At 39.5% G+C, this 26,789-nt stretch overlaps 1 protein-coding gene across 2 annotated transcripts; it reads right to left on the bottom strand.

The window, feature by feature from the left end:
• Positions 1–582: 582 nt before the first annotated feature.
• Positions 583–20,571, bottom strand: STK17A (serine/threonine kinase 17a). Of its 2 annotated transcripts, none has more exons than XM_053467082.1 (8): positions 20,386–20,571; positions 19,344–19,550; positions 9,956–10,168; positions 4,377–4,521; positions 3,137–3,263; positions 2,822–2,870; positions 2,335–2,514; positions 583–1,964 (listed from the first exon to the last, which is right to left on the bottom strand). In XM_053467082.1, exons 2-8 carry the CDS (start codon positions 19,529–19,531, stop codon positions 1,589–1,591), a joined length of 1,278 nt encoding a protein of 425 aa, XP_053323057.1. In that variant the 5' UTR covers positions 19,532–19,550; positions 20,386–20,571; the 3' UTR covers positions 583–1,588. The 2 variants fall into 2 exon arrangements, with proteins under 2 accessions (XP_053323057.1, XP_053323058.1); XM_053467083.1 differs by having other exon boundaries at positions 20,446–20,570.
• Positions 20,572–26,789: the final 6,218 nt, after the last annotated feature.

Raw genomic sequence — 26,789 nt, 5'->3', positions numbered from 1 at the left:
TGGAGGTTGTGTATAAAGTTATTCACATGCACACATGAACTATGCACCAGAATCCGTTTTCAGACATAAGCTTGGCATTGCAAAGATGCCATACGAGTATTTTGAACCCCTTTTCAACTCTGCTCATTTTATATTTTCAGACCTAGCAATTCGACTATGCATTTGTAGTAACGATACAAAGCAGGAGATGTTAGTCATGGTCACCAGCCTGTACATGGCCGATATAAAATATTTTTTTGTCGCTTCCACAATTACATATGAATCACCAAGTCACCTGCATTGGTTCCTCCTAAAGAGTGCCACTTGAAAAGCCCACTTTAACTCTGCCCACATATGTCAGAGCTTGTAATATAGTTAATCAATATCCTTGCCTGTAGGGTCAATTTGGTCACCCTTTGTTAAAGGCACTTTATCGAACTGTATTATGCAAGGAATAACAATGTCCAAGCTTCAGTAACAGAATGTGTTACTAATTGTGCAATTCTGCTTGTGGGTTCCACGTAGCTCTAACACAGATGTTTTGAAACCCGTCAACAAATCCCAGGCTGGTCAATTCTTATGAGTTAAGCCAGGGTAGTGCAATTGTTTTTATTTTTCATGCAGTTTCAAACTGGCTGCTCAGTACTATTATTTTGTGGTACACGCACATTTTAAGACAAAGTGAAATTAGAACTAGCACACCCTGTTTGGGTTTCCAAGAACAGAAAGGAACATAACCGCATGTTGCTCGATTCAAGATCTCAAAAGCTGAACACCCAAAAAACTACTTGTACAACTGAACCCCACCTAAGCTGTTGGAAATACAGTGTACTTCAAGGTCTAAAAGAATATTCAGTCTATTTAGAATTGAAGGAAATCTGAGTAGACCGCTGCACCATGTTTGAAAATCAACAACCATGCATTTAATAATGGAGAATTCAATGGTCACTGGCCACTTTTTTGGCACGTTCTAAACAGGCATTTTAGGTGCAATTCTTTATAAAAGATAGACCAGTGAATGTAGACGCATGGTGGAGCCCTGCACATTTGTTTTTCAGCTTCTGTTTACCAATTGCCACTGACCACATTAAAACGCCATGATTGCAGCTGTGTGTTCTTTTAACAAGACTGAGGATTACAGGGCCCTTTGTCACTGAAGTCCTGTGGATTGGCACAAACATACACTTGAAACACTTTATTCAGTCTCTTTAAACCATACCCATTTCCCTTGCATATGAAAATTCAATATTATTGAATGCTGCTTCTGGTAATGGAAATGTCAGTTTAAATATTTGAAAGTCTCCTTCTCAGGAGTCATCTCCAATAACCCACAAATGCTTGGCCATAGTATGATGGTGGTCAGGCACCTTACCAAAACAAACAAGAGACATCCAAGGTTAAAGTACACACAGATCTAGCTCTGCAGGGAGATTAACATGGCATGCCTGCATTGCATTCATACTGCCAAGTCATTTAGTTGCTTGCTTTTATCAAGGATTACTAAATGTCACTCCTGCTTTATCACGAGACTCAACGACTCCATAAAAGAAGTGAAAAAAACAAAACCTTCAAACCGCCAACCTAGCCACCACATTTTAAGTGCCCAAGTTTAGTAGATACATTCTCCAGGTAGCTCTTGCAATATAGGCTCCTCAAACTTAAAGCGTTTGGTGATGGCCTTAGTTTCAGTCTGTTTCTCCATTTCAGTTTGTCTACACTGTCCTAATGTGTAGGAGGCCATAACTATGAGCTCCTCTGTCACAGTCTGTCCTTCTATCTCTGGCTGGATAGGGCAGATTTCTGAAGGGGTTTCTGTTAGAATTTGTTCCTCCTCCTCTTCCTCCTCCTCCTCTTGTTGTTGTTCAGGTGGGATGTTTTGTGGCTTGTTTTCTGGTACTGTATTCATGGCACTGGCATATGGATCTGGAAGGTCACCTTGGGCTAACCATGGATGTTGAAGACAGTCATCTGCTGTGGATCGACCTCTGGCACAAAAGAAAATCATAGTTAGAAGACTAATCAAAGTAATAGGTTTCCATTAAGTTGTCAATAGTTGGTTATTTCTTATAAAGGTGAGGTGAGGAGAAGGGAGAGAACTTCAAGACAGGATATATACTAAAAGTCAGCTTTGCCACCGATATAAAACTTGTCCACATACTTTTAAACCAAATATCTCTACACAAATTACACTTAATAAAGAAACAAATATACAAGTATTATTAAAAAAAAATCCTAGTTCTGAGAGGAGCTGCCACTGTGCTCATTTAAATTCACTGTAAATGCAATGGCCAAGTGAAGTTACGTGTCCTATAAAAAGGGCCATATAAAGTAAAGGTCCTAATGACAGACACTTACTCAGGCTCACGGACAAGAAGAGATTTGATGAAATCAATTGCAGTCTCTGATATTCCATCAAATTCACCATCCATGTAACTGATGTTGAGCTGAGAAATATTTAGGAACGTCTGTTGCTTATCATCTCCTAAGAAGGGGGAGGTCCCCGTGAGCATTACATAAGCCAAGACACCAATACTCCTGAAAAATACATGAAATAAAGACTCATTGTAGTGTGTATATTAGTTATATAGTATAGTAAAGGATCAGTGTATATATTATATATATTTATATATAAATTCCATCTGAAGAAGAGACCTTCAAGGTCCTGAAAGCTTATGAAGCTTTACATTTTATTGTATGTTGGCCCAATAAAATGCATCAACTTCTTATTACAAAGAAATAGTCTGTGCTTCATTACTATTTTTTCTGAAAGGTGTAGGGCTATGGATTAGTAAAAAAAAAAAAAAAAAAAAAAAAAAAGTACCAGATGTTAAAATTGACTTACCACATGTCTGTTGCGGTACAGATTGGCTCATAACTAAGAATTTCAGGAGCTGTGTAAAAGAAAGATAAAAGATAAATTAAATGCCATGGAAACAAAAATAGTTAATACCATTCTAAGCACCTGAGACAGGTAGTGTTAAATACTTTTTAATCAATTTGTGTTATGTTAAACTACTATTAAAAGTGTTAACATGACCTATCAGTGTTAAGTTCCCATAGGGCCCAGGCATATGTGTATAAACATAATGAGCTGATTGTGGCAGATTACAGAAATTATTCACTTTTAAGAGCTGTAAAAAGAAAAAAAGATACTCACCCACATATTCTGGGGTTCCCATAATTTCTCTCAATTCCTTGTTATTATTCACTACTCTGGAGAGGCCAAAGTCAACGATCTTTATGTCACCCAGTGGACAGCTGCTTGTCAGCAGAATGTTTTGAGGCTGTAGGAAAATATTACAATTTTAAGCATTTACACTTCTAAACATGGTTTTAAATAAAGCTATATAAAACACCATCTTGCTCTTGTTACACATCAGTAATTTGACAAACAGTTAACGTGCATAATACTATTTTGTATGGGTTGCAACAAGAGATGAGCGCGCCCTGCACACTGCAAACTTTAATCAGTTAAGTGACTTCTTAAGGAGATCCTCACTGATATTGGTCCATTTAAAACAGACAGGGAAGACAGCATCTTGAAACCGTTACTGGACATTCACTAAAACGTAGGTTTGTTGGAAAGCTTCATAGTTCTAGAGGTATATTATTAAATAATGTTATGATAATACAGTTTTGGATGAATTCCATCTAAGTGTTGTTGACTTCCAATGACTGTAAGCCAGTGAGCTGGGACATTTGATAGCATGATACAGAATTTACACAAACAAAAAATATAATAAACCCTGCATACGACAGTGGTGTGTGAGCAAGAACGAGAAGAGAGCAGAGCAAGAACGAGAAGAGAGCAGAGCAAGAGTCCATGCACGTGCTGAGCTACCTCACCATCCTTCAGAGACACACACCCTGGAGTGATAACCCCACACACTAGAAGTGCCTTCAGTACTTTAAATCCTAAATGTACGCTTAAGTGTTTGGATTAGCTGGTACTATGATTTGGCTAATGTTCTCCGAGAAGCAATTTAGACCAGAACACCGTTCTAAATGCATTCTGTGCTGACGCATCACAGCTGCAGGTTAAACAATCAGACAGGGATTTGTTTGATCAGCAGCTGTCTGTCTCGCTACAACGACAGATCAGCAATGGCTGGATCAATTAGAGAAGCACTTTTCCCACTTATCCCTCTTTAAGTAGGCTGGGTCTGTCCGCTCCACCAAAAGAAAAGTTTACATATTCTACCAATCAGATAACATACTGTTCATTTATGCTTGCCTACCAGTTTTCTTGAAGATGGGTAAAAATGCATTGGCATGCTGTAGGTTTTCTAAGCGAAGCTATCAAATCCTTTGTATAGTTAATTTCATACCATGTCTACTATAATCATCGCCCCATCGTCAAAACAAAAAATGCAACCAACGGCAGAGAAGAGGCTTACCTTTAGGTCAAGATGTACGACATTGTGCCGATGTAAAAAGGAAACTCCTTTTAAGATCTGCCTCATAAGCCTCTGGACATCCTTCTCTTTGAAGGCCTCTTCCCTTTCAGCCACACACTGGTTGAAGATCTCCCCACCGGCAGCACTGTGCAAAAACAGAAGTGACCGAACCTATTAAGTGCCTTTTTTTCCCAAAAACATTTTATTTAAAAAATGCTGTCACATAATAGAGCAACAACATTGTTTAGATACAATAACAATGTAAGTCAAGATCTCATTTGTCTAATTACATCACACAAGTTGATAAGGTTGCAGCAATCTTCAGAACAAAATCGGCATCCTTTAGGCAAGCAGTTTTTGCTTTGTGATGTACAAAAGGGTGTCGTGAAAGCCGAAGGTCGCTTTTTATGTTATACATAATAAATTGTTACACATAAACACACAAATTCATATCTATATATCTGTAAAAAAAATTGTACCTTCATTCAAATAGCAAAGCATGACAAATATTGCAAAATGGCCGAGTAAAACTGTGAACTTTCAAAATGATCTATAATTGTTATTAAGTTCCATTGATACATGAGTAGTGTCAGCCAACAAAAGAGCAAACAGCCCAGAAACACACCACCCTCCGACGTGAAACCCTCAAGGATAAATTCTACAGAGAAGGAACATTTACATTTTTACAATGAAGGAAGCCTAGAGCAATGTAGCTTGTGTAACAGGTTACATCATCATTTGGCTCCTTTTATCTGGGACTCAATGAGGCTCTGTAGTTGGCGTAGTTAATACGTATAAAATGAATTACAATAGAATTTACGGATCAGCTGAAGACTCAGCAGCCATAGAGCAAATATCTGAATACTAATTTTTGTTGGCATTTGGCAAAGATACCCCCCAATAAAGACACTAAAACGAACATTTAAAATGGCAAATAAGGGGTGGTGTCCCTACATTTTTCAAAATGTTATGCTGAAAGCTTTATTTTTAATTTTAGCATCCATACTTTGGGGATTAATATGTTAGTAGACTGGCAAATGGCCAGGTGTCTTATCAGACCGTGTGCATTTCTGTGGAGCTTATGAACCGAGGAGGAATTAAACCCTCCAAACGGTCTATGCATTAAGAATAGCGGAGAAGGGCAAAGCCACGGTTAACGTGGAGATACTTAAAACTCACCTCACAAATGTAACTGTGTATTACGCAGGAGTGAAAACTCCCTGGGACAGGCCAGTCATGATCTCTAATTCGATCATGATCTAATTCGATATGCGGTTTCCCCTCATACGACTTTCCTCGTATCTCCCGGTTATGTGAATAAGTCCTCGGAGTGTGGGTCTAATAAACGTAATATAAATGAGGACTAACAATAAGTGTTACCTCACTCCCCATTTTTTGGGGCCTCTCTGAGATCGTTAACGTTTGATAAAAGCATTAAGAATGAACCACTGTTATGATCAATCAGCTTTGATCCTTCTGGAGGGAAAGCGGCATACAATCCCTCGAGGCAAATGAGAGCCAAAAAGCTTGTCACATGGAGAAGACAGCACGGTGCTTTTAATCAGCTCCCTAATGCTCTTGAACAAATGGCAAACGACACAAAGCCTTGTGCATCTGCTGGACATTAAAAGGCTCTGTTGTCTAATAACGGGTTTAAGTGTTTTACCAGAAAAGTTATGGCTTTATCTACATTCCTGCTGAAGTCTGGATTTAGGTTTCAGAATACCAAACTGCAAAATGGACATTATTTCATTGCAGGACTTTTTTTTTTAGGTCACTGTTGATGGAGGGCTAGAAGCGTTAGTCCTCAATTCTGCCACTAATGGGGAAATTATCAGGAACTTATTTGAGCCCTCATTTAGATGAATGAAATGAATCGGTGAGGCTAACCGACAATTACTTTTTAAATAAAAATGATCTGAAATTACATTTCTAAAGTATGACAAAGTCCTCCTTGCAGCATCTCTAGTTTACCGCATTTGAGTTGCCATTTCTAGCCAGACTTCGGCACTAAGAGGTAGTATTATACTAAGTGGATATCACAAGTGCTGTATATATCAGACTATGGATAGGGGTCTTGTATAAGAAACTACGATGCTAAGTGTGGCGTACGAAATTGTGTTACTACATCACACCTGTGCCACAGGTAAGGCAATCAGGTGATGTGTTCCCATCTCCAAGAGGCTTCCAGGTTGGGAGAAGAAGCTCTTCAAACAGGAGGAGGATGGGTAGGCTAGTACTTGTGAAATACAAACAAACCATTTTTTGTGACCTACCAACATAAGACAATAACTAAAGTTCCTCTATATATCTAATCATAGCACCTGGTTGGGTGGTCTTGGCATAAAATTGCATGTGTATCAAATGAGAATTGTGAGAGAAAAACATGGTTGAATAAGTGGACTGAATAAATTTTCCCATTTAAGCAAATGTTTTTATATACTGCATAGCCTCCTACTAAAGCGGTAATATTGTTGTCATAAAGATGCTCAGATAACGTACAAGCTGTCAATATGTTCTTCAGAAGTCAATGACAACTAAAATGAGTTGGATTTATTTATTTTAACTTTTGGCAAATGTATTTTCACACCTCACAAGCAAATCAAGATTCACTCTACTTTTTGGTGTGGTGGGACACTAATAAAATTGTGTAAAATTTCAGTTGCTGTCAGGTGGGCTTTACTTAGGCCAAGGAATCCTACCTTGTAGCAAACCTTGGACCAGGCTATATTTCTGTAACAAAAGATTATTCAAAAATCTTCTTTTAATGGCCCGCTTACGATATTGAAAACGGGGTAATATCGCCTTTTGTGTATTTAAGCAAACATTACTGTTCACATAATGCAAAATGTTAACAGAGAACTATGAGAACAGGAAATGTGAACCATTTCCTCATATTTACAGAAATACAATATATATTTCAACGTAGGCTATCTTTAGCCTGGGAAGCAAAGCAAAAGGACAACTATGCGTGGAAAAATGCTAACAAATTTTGAGGGGGAATAGAACTGGATGATGGATTCTTCAAAACCAAAGGGTTATACAGTGCTTTGGCCTTTACCCTTATCTCTATAGTGGGAAAATATGGTGAGGAACCAAAAGGCCAGCAAACATAGTAGGATCACGTTCTGAAAGAATATCAGATAACTGCATTTATTTCCCATGACATTCCTTTATACAAATGTCTAAGAGCACACACGTATTATAATAAACCAAAAACAGATCCTTTTCTGGGACGTAGGGTTTGGAAACCGAGAAGGAACGCAATATATGTGAACCAGGGCATCAGCAGCGACAGGAGGATGGCGTGTGAAGCTCTGAGGACACAGCGATGCAGAAAGTGGTTTTGTTCCACTATTTGTTTGGTGGGTGAAAACTAGGCAGAAAGCCAAAGCACAAATTATTCCACAATGCATCCTCTTTTCTCTGATCACATTAGTACGGGGTTCATCAGAAAGGAACTTTGCTTCATGGGGTCTGCAATGCAGATGCGGGCATCCTGTTGATGTATCGTTGTGGTACACTTGTGAGGAGTGTTGTTTTTGGGAGCTGCGGAACTTGTAAGGGTATTTATATATATACTTCTTTAAGTTTATTCACGTGGAGGTGGTTTTTCTTGTTTTATTATCACATTAGTACGGGGGGCAGACACTAACGGCAAACTACAGCAAATAAGGGGGACACATATTAGGCAACATTTTTATTTATTAAGATATACTGTATATTTTATTTGAATCCATACAGCAACGGTCCCTTCTCAGATCTGGAGGCACAGTTTTAAGAGCAGTTAAAATACCACATTCGTTGGTAGTTACAGGACTACTTTTCAGAATTTGGACTAGAGTAAGTGAATTTTGGAACACAGACCCAGTTTGCTTTCTCGGTTCTTAAGAGGAAGTTTGACGATATTTGGATTACAATTCCAGTGATCGTTGGCTGGTAAAGCAAGCAGTATTAATATGAGATTTCCCACTGGGAAATCTGCATCTCAGAAGACATATTAAAAGCCTAATTAGACCCAAGCCATGCCAGTTTATCAACATGACAGGAAATTGTTGGGATGCCTCCGGGATAGCTTTTTCTGGTAATCCCCCTCGTCTCTCGTGGCCCGGCCTTGAAAGTATGTTGTTATTCCACAAACATAAGACAACAAGAAGCCATAGGGATAAGAGACTAGAAGCATGGTAGTTATCGCTTAGAAGAGAATAACCGTGAACAGCAGGAACTACCCAGAATGGAGTGTCACTGTGAAATACATAATCTATCACACAGCTCTAGGCTTTTGAGCATTCCGCACCAATATGATTTTATTGTTATAAGCTTGACAAAATTGTAATAGCGCTACGAAAATCTGTCTGTGCTCTATAAATAAATGTAATTACCGTAAGATAAAAGAAGAACTGCAAAACAACACAATATCTCAGTGATGGTAGTGACTGAAATGTTTGTTTCCAAAGAGAGTGTGCTCTTTAGCTCTAACCAAGAAAGCAATCAGGTCCATGAAGACACTCTGTAACCCCCCTCCTTAAAATCTATACCATTATAAGTCAAGGTTTTAAATAGAGTGCATTCACGTATAGATTCCTAGCATACAATGCTATTTAAAGCACCTTTTGCTAAACAAATTGTGGGCAGATGAACACCTGCTGAGAAGATCTATGAAAACGGCACATTTTCAGGTGACACACAAGCTGAACGGCAATGGAATGTGGTTGCCATAGTCAACAAAAGGCCCTGTATTGTATGCAGCATTTGCCTGCTCAGATACAGCAGCACCGAGAATGTGCTAATCTTTAACTTGTTAATTCTTTGACGGCAAGTGTGGCGAGAAAACACAATTATAAAGCAGGGATTACCGAACAAATAATACTTGCACGGAAAGGATGCGCACCTGCATATAGCATTTACTAAGCAGGATTCGACAGGTATAGAGATGAGATGTCTTAAAGGGACACTCCAGCCATCATAAGTAGTTTAATGCATATGATATCAGAGAGGCCCCTTCAAATATATGTGGTGCCCCCAACAGCATTCTATACAATCCCGCCAAGCAACAGTCAACGCCAACTGAAAATCATCTCCAGACCCCCTACTTAAAAAAAAAGTGCTTTCTGAAGCAGCCAATCAGCAACAACAACATCTGTCCATCTACTAGAAACATGCCAAATGAAGGGCCACTCCGATGTTGAATGGGAAATGCACTGGAAGCATGTTTAAGTTCTCTCCATCTTCATATGCATGCTTCTGAATATATTCAACAGCTCTGAACAGGTTCTGTGTGCAGCTGGCGAAGTCAATAAGCAGCAACCAAGCATGGACACAACCAGCAATGTTACTGAATCACCTGATGCTTTGTAAATAAAATGGCTATAGCGTCACACCAAATTATCACTACTGGTGGCAGCATTGCAACAAAGTCACACTGCTACATTGTCCTGGTCTGACTCTTTAAATATTGCAGATCGAATTTAAAATATGTTTATCGGAAAGAAAGCAGCCTAGAACAGATTAGTCAAATGAGGAAAACTAAAACAACCCCTCCCCTCCAAAAAAAAAAAAACAAAACAGTATGAACTTACAATTCCAACACCAGAATCATTTCAGAAGCAGTTTCATAGACTTCATGCAGTTTGATGACCCACGGGCTTTCCTTGGCCAGCTCCAAAACCGCAATCTCGTGAAGGATTTCCATTCGGCAGTCTTCGCCTTTCCGTCTTTTTCTCATGATCTTTGCTGCATACTCCTTATCCGTTTCTTTTTCCACGCATTTTCTGACAACGGCAAACTTTCCCCTAAACAAAAAACATTTAGGTTTCATAAGATGATGTTAGCCCAACACAGATGCTACTGGCATTCAACAAACATTAACATTCAAGGATGGGAAATGTATTAACATTTAATGCTCAATCTTACATGTAAAATGTCTGGTTTACAGGCAAGACTATGAGGGAGGTACAAAGTAGGCATCATTAACTTGGTGGGGTGCCTTGGGGCATTTGGGCGTGCGAGACGCAAATTGATGGCAGTACTGGCAACAAAACTCTCACAAAATGTCACATAAAGCAGTTGATTAAGTAGGAGACTACTTTAACATACAGCAAACTCTCCTTGCATTATATCATTTGATGCTAAGTTGGCAACAGAAACCATCTTGCAAGCCAAGTGTTCCAGTTCTCCCTTGATAAGTATGGCTCCAGGTCCAGGAGAAAGATTGCTAGGCTAAGTTAACAGGAATAATGAAGCCATGACCCAGAACCATATCTGAATGCTACTTTAACCACAAGTGTCAGTGTTGTGGGTAGAAAAAAAAAGAAATCACCTTGGATCCAAAGACTCTCAAAGTCTAGAGAACCATCAGGAGCTTATGTGTCACATAGGGGCAGTATATTACATTGTTAAAAGAACAGGCTAATCCTAAAAAAATATTTTTATTTTTGAATGTATGTTTCAGTCTGGCAATTGTTTGACGGCATGAAAAATGAAACATGTATTGTTTAATTATTAGAGGTGGAAAAACGCCTGGAGAGGATTGTGGGTACGTGCCATTGGCCAAGGTTGCATCTCTATGCCCACTTAACGGCAGTAGAGTGATAATGGGGGGGTATAAGATTTTAAACACCTTCTCATATACAGTTTCTAGCAAATTGGCTAGCACAGTGTATAGGTCAAAAGCTATGGTCTATATAGTGTTTTTTTTTTCTTTTTTACTCATGGGGTTCCATTAATGTGGAAAATACACATTTGTTTTTCTTCTTCCTGAAATCACAGGATAGTTTATATCCCAGAGTGGATTTATACCATGCCTGTATCTATACTGATCACACACACTAAACACTATCAGTCTCACCAATGGCATCATATCCTACTATTATGTGCAGTAAAACAATGCAACAATACATAAAAGGGTGGGAGGTTATATAAAACTATTACAACAAAACCAGAAATGAATGCACGCTATCTGCCATAGATACAAAAAAGAAAAAAGGGCAAAAATAGTACAGATACCCTCTATTTAGAGTTCTGGCAATTAGAAGAAGAAAGGCAACAGTTTAGCCTCATCTGTAACAAACGAAAACATTTGCAGAGAAGAATGGATCCAGACAACGTAAACTTCTTTTTGTCTTTCGCATAACCGGTGCATGAAGTCATGGTTTGACATAAAGAGCCGAGGCTTCAATAGCCCTGGCTGCATTGTATGGTGACCTACTTCTGCGCAAGTAGATATACAAACAAAGATTAATACAATCAGAGCCCCTGCATGCTTGAAAGGATGGAAGCACACTGGGTTGCCAATTCCGCTCCATAGAGTCTTTAAAAAAAAAAACTGGAATTCAGGGCTGTTCAATTATATACACGTGTGAAACACAGGTTTTACGTAAAAGGGACGTTTATGTGGTTTGGAATAGGACGTTCCTGAAATAAATCTGGCGATAAAAAGAGAACAATGAAAAGAGGCGTATTAAACCCTGTGGCATGTAAATAGTCATGCCCATTTTTATTTACTCCAGGGATCAATAAAGCAAAGTTTGCTTCGCTGTCAGATTTCATTTCATGCTTGGCTGTAAACAGATGGTGGCTGATGATTTTATTGACCGTTGTAGAGCAAAATACAGATAGAGATTTCACCTTTGCAACCTTGTTGCCGTAAACAGAAATCATGGGCTCCAGCTGAGAAGCCACCAAACACCTTGCACCCATCATCTAAAATGTATATAAACGTAGAGTAAGCAGGATAGGTGCAAGGTGTTTTGTGGCTTCTCAGATGAGACCCATGTGCTCCTCCCACTATATCTCCCTACTTTCATCTCTCTCATTATCATTTCATTCTCCATCTTTCTCTCTCTATTTTTTTATTATCTCTTATTTCTTAATACCTGTGGGGGGTGGGTGAGGTCTGTTCCTACGGACCAGTGTTTCAGTCCTCCTTTGTGGTGCGCTTGGCTTCAGTGCCGAGTGTTTAAATATGACATCACATCCCAGTGCTAAGCCCTGCTTCACTAAGGAGCAGAGGAACAGACCCTGCGCTCCCTTAAGTTTGAGTCGATTTATAAAATATTAGCTGGCCAGTCAGTTAGCGGCCCTATTGTGGCACGAGTGTCATAGGTTCGCCGTCGCTGTATCAGAAGCCAACTGCAATATAACAAACATTCTCTTGAACACCCAGCCATCACGGAAAAGTATTTCAATCAGGTATAATTATTATTTGCTTCATATAGCTCCATCATAATCCACAGCGATGTACAACGGGTAAACAGGACATAGCATGTGGTGTATAACCTAACAGAAACAAGAGAGCCCTGCTCAAACAAGCTCACAATTTTGTCTACTTCATAGCAGTGATATAAATATTCCCCCTACTCGCTGGGGCAGTGGAAAATCCCAAACAGAATATATAATAAATAAAAAACACACAAAAAAAACACTACTGGAAACCTCTACAAACAATCACCATCTTGACGGATATTCGGGAGGACTTAGAGGCAGCTCAATGTTTGGTGGTATACCTTTAATTACACGACTAACCAGCGGCAGCCTGTAATGAATAGCCTTCTATACTTGAACTGTCACACATCTTCAGAAAAAATAGCATTCCATATTATGTAATGAGGTAGCAGCTATACGAAGAATGCATGACTGACAGCTCTAATTATTCACGGCCACGCTTAGAACATCTTATCTAGGGACGGACCAAGAAACCCACTAGAATTCATACACCAATTACAGGGTTGCGAATGTTAATGACCGCTTTCAAATTATTAAAAAGGTTAATACTCGTAACAACTAAAGTCAAATCATCAGTTTGAACGGGACATTTATACAGAGCCTGTGGGCCGATACACATTTCTGGGTTTAACCCAATATTATTAGCGGCAAACCATTTAAATTTGTTTTTTTTTTTAAAAAAATATTCTTACATATTATACGTATTTGATCATATTTTAATCTCTTATTAATACAAATCAGATATGTGTTGTATGTACAGCTTCTCATCTAGGTTTATCAACCTTAATATTTGACCACATATCTGAGTTTATTCAGGAAAAGACATTAATTTTGCCCATATAGGACAACATGTAAAAGGTGCTTCCCATTTGGCACAGCAGAACTATTTTCTCTCATTATTATCAGCAAAAGCCACTTAACAGTTCTACAAGCCCTATACAGTAACAAAAGCAGCATCTCTGCAACCAGGGTTACCACAAGATAAGAATTATACATTTTAAAAAAAAAAATCTATTGTTAATTAACGCTACAAAACACAGTCTCGATTTAGCAGCTGTCTTGACCATCCATGCAAAAAGGACTCTTTCTTTTGTTAACCAAAGGATCATTAACCTGGATCTCCCAGGTGCCTCCCCGACCACTAGGAACCCGAGTCAATGGAAGGCATGGTTCCCAACACAGAAAGGGGGGAGGGGTGGATTAGCCACACACACATATTATATTTTACACACACACACACACACACACACACACACACGTGTATATATGTTTCACAAATTAGTAAATTATGATGTATCTTATGTTTTAGCCATTCAGCTTTCAACAAAGCTGAATCACAACAGAAGTAGTGAAACATAATGGGTACTAGTGGATCAGAACATACAATCACTGGATGTGGGATATTGTAATTACATTTGCGATATCATTAAAATAATTCATTAAAATGACCAGATCCCAGAGGAGGAGAGAAATACAAAACAAAGAGGGGGGGGCAGTCAGCTTTAAACTGTGAACAGGCTCTCGCAGAACAAGCATATCAGGTTCTCCAGGCTGCATGAAACATTTGCACACCTATCTCCAAGGGACAATGAATCAAAACCAAAAAACCAGTTACTGGTAGATGCATCATATAAAATGTGTGGACAAATTATATATACACACACAAATAAATAATAATCCTTTTGTTAATGTAACCCCCATGTGGCACAACTAGTGTATGTAATTAATAGCCACCTTGAAATTCTAGGGGCCATGACCAGGTTACTTATATAAAATATTATATTGGAGTTTATCTATAAAGCAAGATGGGACTCCAAAAATGACGCAATAACTTTGTTCCTGCAAATTTAACACTAAAATGTCCACCAGCGTAAAGGTCCCAAACACTGCATTTACACAGGACATATAATGCCTGCGGCCAGACTTTCACAGATAACGATACGGATACCATATCGGTCAAGCAGGTTTAAAATTTCACCCAGAACTTGAAGGTTTGCCTCGAGCACTTGGGCAAACTGGTTTTGGTGGCCTGGCTTGACGTACATCCTGAAAGTCAATAACACCTTTAGGGTGTTTGCAAGTAATAACCATATCAAATAGCATATTGTGAGAGATGCAGTATAAATACAGTGGAGGAAAACAAGTACTCATCACTTGACTTCTACCTACGTTGTAAAGTTTAATATATTGGGGTAGATTCAGGCACTTCCAGATGACTATTTTTTGATACCGGTTTATGCCTCCTCCATGGTAACCAAGATAATAGGAATACAATACAATATTAAACCCAAGATTATGGGAGAGTAAAGCACTTTCCCCTTTGTGAACAACGGGTGGGAATATGTATGCCCAGGATTGGACAAACCAGAGATGGAGGATTTAGAAGCCACAACAGGGATGTATCTAAATCAGCACAAAGAGTTAGGGGCCAGCTATCTCCTGGAATTTGTCCAGGTCGGACTCCACAGGTAAATGTGGGAACATAACTAAAATGCCCAAGAAGGTTTTTCAAAAGAGACACGTCAAGGCAAGCTTCATGCCATCGTGTGATTATATAGATGGTAATAAAGCAGGTAAATATATCCTACACAAGGCTGTAATTCATAGTTTGAAAGTGTCTCATCAATGTGACTTCTAATACAGGCTCATCCCTGGATCCTCCAATATAGGAGGGCAAAGACCCGCAGGGACGCCAATAGAACTAGAATTCACAATATCTCACACATGTAACGCAGATAAGCATTGTTATCTTACTTTAGGTCTTCTCTATTTAGATAATTGCTACAGAGCGTTAATCCATTTAACTCCCCCCCTCCCGACTTTCACATTTTATCTGGCCAAAAAAAACCTTTTTCAAGCCACATTATCACCCATTAAGATACCGGTCCCTCTGCCACTACACCAAACGCGGTTAAATCCCTTGGTCTCCTGATTCAAAGGATTACAAGAAGAAAAAGATTAAAATAAAAAAACGGACAGACTCTTTCAAAGCGGTTTGATAGGGTTAGATCAGAACGTCTAAATCCTTTACACTGAGCATCTCTTCCTCGCAGCACACTGATCAAAGGCTTGGCGTGATAATGAAAACCATTCCGTTGAATGAGCAGCAATTGATCAGACTGCTTCCCCAGACACAGATTCCTGCTGAGACCGGGAGTTATCAATGACAACTCCAGGCAAAGGGAAAGGATAAATCAGCTGTGTTTAGAGAAGGCTGACAGCTTGTTTATTTCCCGTTTGACAGACAGACCCTTGCATTCTCATTAACGGAAGCGCCCTGTATAGTTTTACAGTCATTGTAAAAAAAATGAGACTAATCTCTTCCCACAGGTTTCACATACAGATGCCACCGATAGCCCCATGTTACCTGAATCCAACGCATGTATTTAAGCACAAATGCAAAGACTGTCGCCTTCCCAGATCTTTTTATTTAGTTTACTTATCCATGCTTTAATATATTTAAATAAGTATTTATTGGAAAACCACCTCCCATGTACACCAAGGAGGCAGCCATCTTAACTTTCTGTTCCACAAATAAACAGTTATTCCTCCGTACTATGTGTTCTTTGTCGACTATTGCGTGGTTTCTTTTTTCTATCGCCTACCAGCAACATAGCAGAACTGAAACAAGAGTTGCTGAAGTAGCCATTTGGTTTGTGTGTAATAGTCACGATAAAGACAGTGTATCATATGATAGGGACACATGTAATTTTCTTTGAAACACACTTATTATGAATCATATGTCTTATTATGAATCGTAAGTCTTTGAGGTAACTGCAATTGAGTTTACACGGTTCCCCAACCAAGATGTTGCTTGATAACATCCTTCATGCTAACCACCACACCAGTATGGTGTCAGATGGGTCTTGGAAACTATTGGTTTGTCTCTCCTTTGAAATGTCACATCCCATTCACTATATGGTGAGAGAATTGTTGGAGATATATAAAATGCATAATAAAATGATTAACTCTCCATAAGCAATGCCACTATCAAGTCAAGCCAAGCAGCCATTGAGCATCTCAATCTTCTCCTTCTGTGCCACCATGTTTTAAGTCTGTTCATGTAATTGTTAATGTTGTATGATTTAACAGTTCTTATCAATTGTGTATTCTTCTCTCACTGTACCAACCAGAACCTGCGTATGCACTATAAATAAAATGTAATAGCCCGATCTACTAAACAAACACACTGACTCCTTATCATACTTCCTTGTGCTACACAACATAATATAATCTGACTCTTAAAAGGTCAATACAAGAAAGGACTACATCAGCACTGCCATAGTGTAGTACGTGAGCAGGACCAAGCCACCCAAAATCATTTTCCCATGGCACTACGTCTTTAAAATGGCACCACCCATGCGGTGGCGTCTCCATTCAGGCTGGCAAAGTGGTGCCTCCTGGCAAAAGGGACTCCATATTCTGTACCATACAACAAACCACAAGCCAACTGAAATTAATGGAAAATGATTGCTGATCACGGGATATGGGAGAAGCGGAAAAAAAATTCTCTGCATCTCTGTGATATTTACCACATTCAGCCGGCTCGCTATAAAATTGAGCAGTAAAAGCTGTGGAATGTGCTTTGTCAAGTTGCTTACAGGGAGGTGATAAATATTCGAACATATATAATAATGAGCCTGTCTGCACATTTTCTGCATGACTAAAGAAGATTAATGTGAATTTAAGCAATTGCGCATACTTTGAATTCAGACCTTGACTCTCACTCCAAGCCGATCTAAATTTGACTTCTCATCAAGATGTATAAAGGGAGAAATATTAATAAAAAAATAAAATAATAAAAAAATAGGATAAAACTATAAAAAAAGTTAAAGCTTTGGTTTGGAACTTGCTCACATTTAACAGGCCTTGCCAGATGAGTAAAGTAAATAAAAACACTATAAAAAAAAAAAAAAAAAGTTTGGAAAACCAGCAGCGGTTAGGCTCTTTCCCTTCAGAATTTAAGCCAAACACAAAAGCTGATCAGGGTGCTGTCAGACGTCCCATTTACTGAGGCTAATTCCACATCTGGAGTGTTTAGCAAAATTTCACAAAGTAAGCAGAGTCGTTTGTTGCACGGGGAACATGAGTCTGGGAGCCGTGCCCAACAGGGGGCCAAACACAAAGTCCATTGACAAGCAGGAGAAATGTTATCTACCAACCAGCTCGGCACGGACATTATTTCAGCAGATAACACAAAAGAGGGACTTGAGACATAACAGTACAGCTAAAACCTTACTTTTATAAGCCAAATGCTAAACTGATAAATATATTGCAGTAAATCAGGACTTTTAAAGATGCGGTTCCACCTACTCTGCTTAATATGTCACTTTTATAACTAAATGAAACATTGAATCCATAAATCATGGCACGATTGAGTGCCTTAAACCTTCCCATAAATAGTCCCTTAAAACTGCTGCATTTTGCTTGGTTAATTGAGACCATTGAAACTAAAAAGGTTTTTTTTTAGACAAGTGCTTTTTTAAATTTTCATATGAAATAATACTATGACACGCCAGACAAGTTTAATTTACTTAACATGTAGGTGTAGAATTATATTATATGTACATTCGCAGGTGGATCATGGCCACAACAGCCTAAGTGTAAGAAAATGCCCCTACTCTCTCCTGTCCCTCTTTGATAGTTTAACCTATACTTTGCATTCTAATGACTTCTCCCTTATTCTATCCATTAACCTCCTGGTAGAAGCAGCCCAGAGCACCAGAATAGCGGATTATGACCCATTCGATGAAGATGAAGCCCACTACGGCACGCGTAGAGGGACAATTTGCCCTAATTCTACCTTACACACAATCGAAACTGGCTCTTCATATGTGTCAATCAAAAAACAAACAAACAAAGTGGCTTTAGATTTAAGGGTGGCTGTACTAACACGTTAAGCTTATAACTAGCAGCCAGGCTGCTGGATAGACCAACCTTATTTATACAGTAAATACCATATACACATATAGACGGCGTGCCACTTATGCCAAGAAATCAACATGTCACTGTAAACCATGTAAACGCCATCTTACCCCTAGTAAAGTCAACAAAGAGTTTGTTACGAAATAAACACACCGTTACCTAGTTATTATTCGTGAGCAGTCAGTAAGATCTGCTGGATAAAGGGTTAATTACATACAGCCAGAGGTCATTATTAAAGTGTGAGACAGGAACAACAGGATAACAACCTTTTGTGAATTGAATGCCTCTCATTTTTGCATTTCCAGTTAGTTAACACTTCATTTGCCACAGCCAACTGAAACTCTAGCAGCCAAGGACATGTAAAGGCGGATACTCAATGCCAAGCTACTCATGGAACCAACGCGCTACTCTTTTGTCAAGAAGCCCAACAAACACGGTCAATATTTACAGAAGTTCCAGAAGCATCAAGAAACATTTCATATGTAAATGACCTTCAAGATACATATGAAAAGAAAGGCTTACATTTAATACGGGAAAAGTGACATCATTAAAAAAATAAGAAGATACCATTATTTAACAAGAGTAAAATCTCAATAGCCAGTTTGCTAGAGCTGAAGTGTTGTTAAATTAAAATAATGCCACTTTGAAGTGTAAATCAGTGCTAAAAATAAACAATTAACAATTTTAAGCAGAATTTCTTGTTCTTAATGACAGATTTTCTTGGCACCTTTAAGTGATCATTTAGCAAACAAGGAAAGCAGTAGGAAGAGCATTAACGGCAGACATTGAGCAGACGGATACCCAGTGTGGTAGATTTACCTGCCCAGCTCATGCCCCGGCGAAATTCGGTATTTGTTGGTGAAAGGCTGGGTCTGGATGGGGATGTTGGGCTCCCCCAAGAGACCTGGACGTTCCTGAACCTTCTCATCACCTTCCTGCTGCCTTCTAACAGTCCTCGGAGTGCGACACCGTTGGTCTAGGAGTCCGTAATTCTCCTCCGGGATCATCCTGACAGCTGCCACCACCCTACAAATACAGCAGCCATTTAGTAAATACACACCAATGCAGATGTCAGCTGAATTAAGTGCCAATCTAACACGCGAGGGATCTGCGCTGCTAATGGCACATTCTATAGGAACGTCTACCCTCCTGTGTATATTACGGTTTAGTATTCCCAACCCAAACATTTAATCAAGGTCAGCCTTAAGAGTTTCAATTACTGAAATTTGAGCCCGAATCTGAGTATTTACAGGGCTTTTGTGACAGTGACGCGTATCTGCTCGCTTTGTGGTCTTGGGTGGCTCCTGGCAAACAGAGATTTGAGGTCTACTTTTGGCACCTATACCAGAATTATGATTTGGCACAGGTCCCACCACAGAAGTGATATTTAATGTCCTTATTTCACCAAATGATAGTCACAATCTAACTCCAAATGTCCTCATCTGCCATCAAACTCTCTCTCTCTCTATATATACAAACAAATATTTACCTAGACCCTTTCTAATGTCATTCAATGCTCCGTGGCATGAAAACCATGGCAACGAATTAAAGTAAAAATCCAATTACGCTGGTAGTTTAATAAATGAAACAGGATTAGAAGGATGCAGCATTGGGGAACTTACTGAATGGGTAAATACGCACTTAACCCTTTAATGGTCAAAGAGGGATTCATTTTCTACAATGCCTGAAATGTAGGGTAATAAATGATCCCGAATCCTATGAATGGAGGAAATGTGTGGATAGTGAATACATGGAGGAAATGTGTGGATAGTGAATACATGGAGGGTTGCATGTCCCAGAAGCCCCTCTCCCAATACAACTCAGCTGCATAAAAAAAAAATGCCAGAAAAAAAAAACCCACCAGTGTCGGTATCCACAGTGCGTGAACCGGTGTCGTCTCCCTCGAATACTCCTCGCTCACCGGATTTCCCTGTACACTTCCACGCAGCGGCAAAGTAAAGCCGGTTTTCACGCACCGAAACCGGGCAGTCATACACACAGGACAGACAGCAGCCTCCCGACTAAAGCCACACAAAGTAGCTGAACCTCCCATACAGGACTTAAAAGCAACCACGCCCCATCAGCGACTAAACTACGCCCACAAAAGCCACAGAAAAAAAATACGCGCTTACAATGGTCCCGCAGTCTGCCAATCAAACTGCAGAGGAAGTCACGCCTCTTGCAGAAGATGTACCAGTTCCTGCCTATTGCGAATTGTAGTTGACCCGCTAGAGGGCCCCAGCGCACCCAACAGTGACATCTGATAGCTCGTTACTTAATAGAAACAAATAATTCTAAAAGTAATATCGTGTATACGAATTAAATTCGAGTCCCATATCATTGTCTATATAGAAACTCGTTACTAAGGTATTATTAAAGTATGTTATGTAGCACACATACAGGTACTTTTTACATTTGCTACAAGATCTAAAAAATATGGACAGTTATGTATTAATTATACTTTTATCATTTTCATCCTTGTAAAACTAAATATATACATTTGAGGTCATCAATAAAATAAATGAAATATTACAAATTGGCCAGTACCGCATATGCCTAGCATATGTTTCAGTCCTTATTGGACATCTTGTCAAGGATGCAAAGTGGAGAAGGGTATATATACATAAACAACTACCTTATGTCCGCTAGCTGACACACCATGACGTCATTACAATGCACAATATGAAAAATGGCTCACTATGCTGATGATACTAGGAAGAGCGATGTTCTACCATTTTAATTACATGTAGAATAGTCCCTCTGGAATTACTTCCAGAATGTTCTTGAGGGAAGAGTCTTCTTAGAACTTTGCAGTCAGAACCCCTTTCTTGGGTTTAGCAAGACATCTCAGACATGCCCCTCTTTTACTAAAATGGCCCTGAAATCCCAAAAATCTAATAACTATTTTATGTCCCCTGCAACCCCAGTGGAGTCCCAAAATTAGATAACTCTTACTGAGGCTTACAGAGAACAACCTTATAAATCCTGCACTGAAGATCTCCTCCACAATATCTGTTTGGGAAACAGGAGGTGGTGGAGCATGGTGATGGTCATGAAAATCAGCATGGCACCATGAGTGGGAATGTAGTTGGATAGAGAGTAAGTTTAATTCCACATTCAACCACCTGGAGATGAAAGAGATTACCCTGGAGGTCCAGCCATCAGTTGCGATTCATTCTATGTGTCACTGAGGCAAACTACTTTAGTCCCCAAGTATGAATACAGGCCACACTGTGAATTCTACAGAGTTCAGTCCTCATTGGCATTGGTGTGGCTGTGTCCACTCAATGATAGCACTGCAGTTTATGAAACGGTCAATCTTAGTAAGCTTCTGCTTCCATAGTGATATCAATGTCTGTGAGTCTAGGCTGGTGGGACCAACAAACACATCATCCTGCAGGTTTATTGATTTAATGACCCTTTAATGTCCCTTTTTTTCTGCTACAGATGTCTGTGTTTTATAGAAGCTCAGGATGTTTGGTGGGTATGAATGTTGTCACAAAGTCACAATGTAATTGCAACAGTAACCAGGGGGTCTTGCTATCGAAGGTGGCACAGACAACTGGGGATGTCCCTTGTTGTTGTTCCCACCTTCGTATCGAAAGCAAGCTATAAGATGAGTAGCTGCTCTGGTTCTCAGAGTAAAAGTACTCCTCCATGGAAAAAGTCTCCCAAAAGGGCCATACCACCAGTTACGACACGACAGGATGCAAGAAAAAAAACACTTTATTGAGACTGGGCATGATTTATATATCCACTTTACCATGGCAGAGGGAACTGACATACACAGAAACAGGATTCACATAATTAACCAATAACATAAACAGACAACATTAGCACCCGACTGATCTCCTCAGACATAAAACAATGGCGAATACGCAACATAGGTAAAGGGATTTGGGAAGAAATCGTTAATCGTAGACTAGACAGTAAGTCATGGTTAATATACATAAAATTTGAACCAAGAGGGGAAAAATACTAAATTGTACAATTTAACCTTTGCATGTCCTGTAAGATTGCAGTCCCAATAATCTTCCATAAATGGGGTTCCAGGATTTGTTAAATGTCTCACCTCTCGCAATAGACAGACCCGATGACAGATCTTAAATTTAAATGGGGGTTTCATCTTCGCAAAAGATGAGTCATTTGTCTGTTTCATAGAAGTACTAGAGATGTTGGACATCCATCCTGACTCTGTGTGTGTCCCTGTGTGTGGTTCAGACCATCAATGAAGAGAATCAGATCCCACAGCTGCCACCAGCATAACTGGAACCAAGGGGTCTAGCAGGACGTCCCTGGCCATCGTTGCTGCCTTTCTCTTTGTGAAAGCCATCTATAAGATGGGTAGCCACTCCAGTTCTCAAAGTAAAGGTGTTCCTTCAGTGAAAGAAAGTCACGACTCAACACACCAGTCAGGATGCAAGGGGGAACACTTTTGCTTGGTGTATAAGCTATGTATAAAATATGTGGATTTCAAAAAATAAACATGGACACCCTATTCAGCTTGGGTTAGGTCAGGTCAAGTATCACATAGGATGAATAAGAGTTATTTGTGCTATGTTACTTGTTGCCTCAATTAAGTTCTGGTTATTCATAAGCAAGAGCCTACGTGTCTCTTTACGACCGCTGGTTCTATCATGAAAAACAGATATCAGACTTCCTCATAATACATAATTATGGACAATGTGTACTGTTTCCGTGGAGAACATACCGTGCTAGTATTATAGCTCGAAGAGAGAAAATATTGCGAGTTCTGTAAGGAAGATAAACTCTATTAATCATCTATAAGAATGACCTTCAGATAACAATGTGTGTTAAAAACATTTATTTTTTTTCCAAATCTTCAACCCTGTACTTTTTGCTGCAGAAATAGTACGACTCCTATGGCACTGAAAATGTTCAGCGGCATCACAATGAACGTTATTTTTGGTCTGGGAATGTCATGGGTGTCTCTGATGAGTTTTGCTGCCTCTGGCTATGACAAGATAATACGATAGACACTCAGACAAACATTTATTTTTTAATTCATTGTTCTCTAGTGCCTATTATTAATGTACCCAGCATCATGCTGTCTTATTATTTAATTTAAAATGCTATACAATAAAGAACATTTGGATGTACACTTTGGATGCAACGCTATCCAAGTTTTTGTATACAACAATATTGTTAGTATGAGCCAACATGGTTTTAGCACTAATGGGTCATGTCAAACTATCTTTTGTATATAGCTGTAAGCCCCAACATGGATCTACTATGGATGTCCACCAGTATTTTGCAAAAGTGTTTGACACTGGGCCACACAAAGTTGTACATAAATGAAACCACATATGACTGGGATGAAGTATTTGTACTTGGACAGGAAAATAATTGAAAGACAAAATACAGAGGGATGTTTATAATTGAATATTTTCCAGCTGGACAAAAGCTTGGAGTGGAGCTCTCCAAGAGTGCTTCCTTGGTCCCTTTCTTTTTAATGTATTTTTTTATAATCTAAAACATGGCACTAAAAGTAATATTGTAGAAGGATATAGAAAAAATAGGTGATTACCTTAAAATGGAAGATGCATTTTAACATAGGAAACGATGCATTTGGAGACGAAAGCTCCCTAAGCTCCCTGGCTTGCAGGAGATATGTTCATCTCCTCCTGCTACCTGCGACAATGCCACTTGAGGTATTTATTTTTACCTTTAAACTTTAATGTAGGAGGGAGCAGGAGGGACTCGTAACTCTTACATTCAACTCACATATTGCAGGCAACTCACAAATCAGTGCTCCTTAAATTCACATGCAGTCACATACACTCACATCTCTTGAGTTTGAGTGTATGAGAGTTCGACTTGTGCAAATGGACCATAAAACGATTTGGACAAATTTTAATTTAGTTTTTGGTGTTTTTGTTTTCAGACAGCAAATTTTATTTTCTGCCTTTTCGGATTGCATGAAATTTTGAGGCCTTTTCTATCCAAAAACATTGTCGCTCACTCCCATTCACTCTCTCTCAATGTCTCCCTGCCTTCTCCGGCAACCACTTCGGTGTCTCTCCTTCTTCGTCTCCTTCTCTGCAGCTCCTCTTCTTGTTTTTCTCTGTTTCTTGTACTTCTTCTTTTTTCTCCTGGGTCTCCGGTGCTCACAGCTCTCCCTTGCAATATCCTTACCACTTCTGTGGACTTCCACCCTGTTGCGGTACTAAACTAGGCTGGGATAATGCCGACGACAGAGCCCTGTGTGGACAACTCCTCTGGTGCCCCCTTCTCACTACCCCCGCCCCTTCTCACTACCCCCGCCCCTTCTCACTATCCCCCCCATCTGCCCCTTCTCACTATCGCCCCTTTGCCCCTTCTCACTATCCCCCCCTTCTCACTATCCCCCCCTTCTCACAACCCCCGCCCCTTCTCACTACCCCCCTGCACCTTCTCACTACCCCCTGCCCCTTCTCACTATCCCCCCCGCCCCTTCTCACTTTCTACTCCCTCTCCCCACTTCTCATTATCCTCACTTACCTTGTCGCTGGTGGGAGCGGGAGCCGCGGTGCCGGCATTTCATGTTGAGCGCCGGAATATGATGTCATATTCCGGTGCTCAACATGAAATGCCGGCACCGCGGCGGAGTCACGGAGAGTGAGGGGCGCCGAGCGGTTGCTGAAAACTTCACGAGCAACCGCTCGGCGCCCCTGCCCGGGACTTATATTAAAGCATAGTTTAAAACAAAAGAAAACCAATGTTTTAATTTAAAGCGCCCCTGCTGCCATGGCGCCCTGTGCAGCCGCACAGGTCGCGCACCCCTAAGGCCGGCCCTGGCCAACGGATCCAGAGGGAGAGAGAGAAGTGTACAAACGTCTGCATTATTCTGGAGAAGACAGAACCAGCATTAGAGCACACCTGTGTATTACTTCTAAACAGGTACATATAGTAATAATAAGAAAAGAAACATTGAGGAAGTGCTAATGGCAATTTCTAAAATACATTGCAAAGATTTTCTGTGGTAGCAAGAACATATATGCAGACCAAAGCAGTTTTGTGCTTTGACCCATGGAACATTTTCTCAACTACACACATACGTGCATTTTTTAAGAGAGATGCCAGAAATCATTATGCAACACAGTAACAGTAATAGTGCCATGTGATATAATGTATGCGGGTTTGCACATATTTTTGAATATACCTATTTGCTTCAACCATTGATGGCACATTATAAAATTCACTAATCATTGCTAAAACTTTTTCTGTATTGGCTGTAATGTAATTTTCTGTCTACAAATACACACTAGACCCAGTAGCATGGTGCAGCCAACAATAGGAAAAGACAAATAATACAAAGAGCTGAATGACAAACACAATTTCTTTAAATCACAATTTTTACACAACTTGGTATAATAGATGATACAACAGGCATATTGGCAACAGATGTTACTTGCCAACAGAGGCTACAATTTAATCTTAGCAGTGTGTACTCGTCGACTGCAATGTGTGTTTTCTTTTACCGACAACACATTTTAATCTTAATAAGCTTGATTTTTTATAATTTTTGTTTCGTTTTTGCAAATCAGAGGTGATATATATATATATATATATAGATAGATAGATATATATAAGAGTCAACAATATAAGCAATTTTTTATAAGTTGTGGGATCATGGAATGGAGGGGGAGGGATGCTTGCATTAAATACCCCTTCTATTCCACTGGCCAGGCATCCTTCGACATCAGACAGGTGAAGGCAAATGTGATGAGATGTCAATTATGGATTTTGGAGGAAATAAAGTTGCAAAGGAGCTACATGGTGCCACATTTTGTCACAACCGTGGAAACTGTATTACAACAATGAAACTAATTTCAATAAAAATGTATTATTTATTTAGGCTACTATCTATTTATTTAAGCCATACTTTCCTAGAAATATTCATCCATCATAGCTAGGAAATGTTAACATACACTTTCCTCCATTTCCTATGATCCCACAGGAAAGATCACATTCGAATACTATGGTTGGCCCAAGTTGGAACACACACTTCCTTCATGCCACTTATATTGTTTTAACTGCATATGCACCTCTAACAATAGAAATGGTATTCTTAACGTTAAACTACAAAATATCTGGTTCTCTCTGCCAACTCCCGATACTCACAATGCCCTCTAAGTGAGCACTGGAAAGCATGAAAAATTGATTGCTTATGTTATTGCTTGTATACAATTATTTTTGGTTAGCTATTCATTTGTTTGGCTATAAAATGCTAACTTGATGGCCCACGGAGAGCTGGTCATTGTT

This window comes from Spea bombifrons, chromosome 5, assembly GCF_027358695.1.
Source record: "Spea bombifrons isolate aSpeBom1 chromosome 5, aSpeBom1.2.pri, whole genome shotgun sequence".
Taxonomy (NCBI): Eukaryota; Metazoa; Chordata; class Amphibia; order Anura; family Pelobatidae; genus Spea; species Spea bombifrons.
This window is presented reverse-complemented; position numbering and strand designations above follow the sequence as displayed.

What these genes read in the sequence shown, in the direction of transcription:
- STK17A (XM_053467082.1), bottom strand. Translation starts at nt 19,531, where the DNA reads ATGATCCCGGAGGAGAATTACGGACTCCTAGACCAACGGTGTCGCACT. An exon ending in ATGATTCTGGTGTTGGAATT is followed by an intron (nt 4,522 to 9,955) that starts GTAAGTTCATAC and finishes GTTTTTGCACAG; the next exon opens with TGCTGCCGGTGGGGAGATCT. An exon ending in TCGTACATCTTGACCTAAAG is followed by an intron (nt 3,264 to 4,376) that starts GTAAGCCTCTTC and finishes ATTTTCCTACAG; the next exon opens with CCTCAAAACATTCTGCTGAC.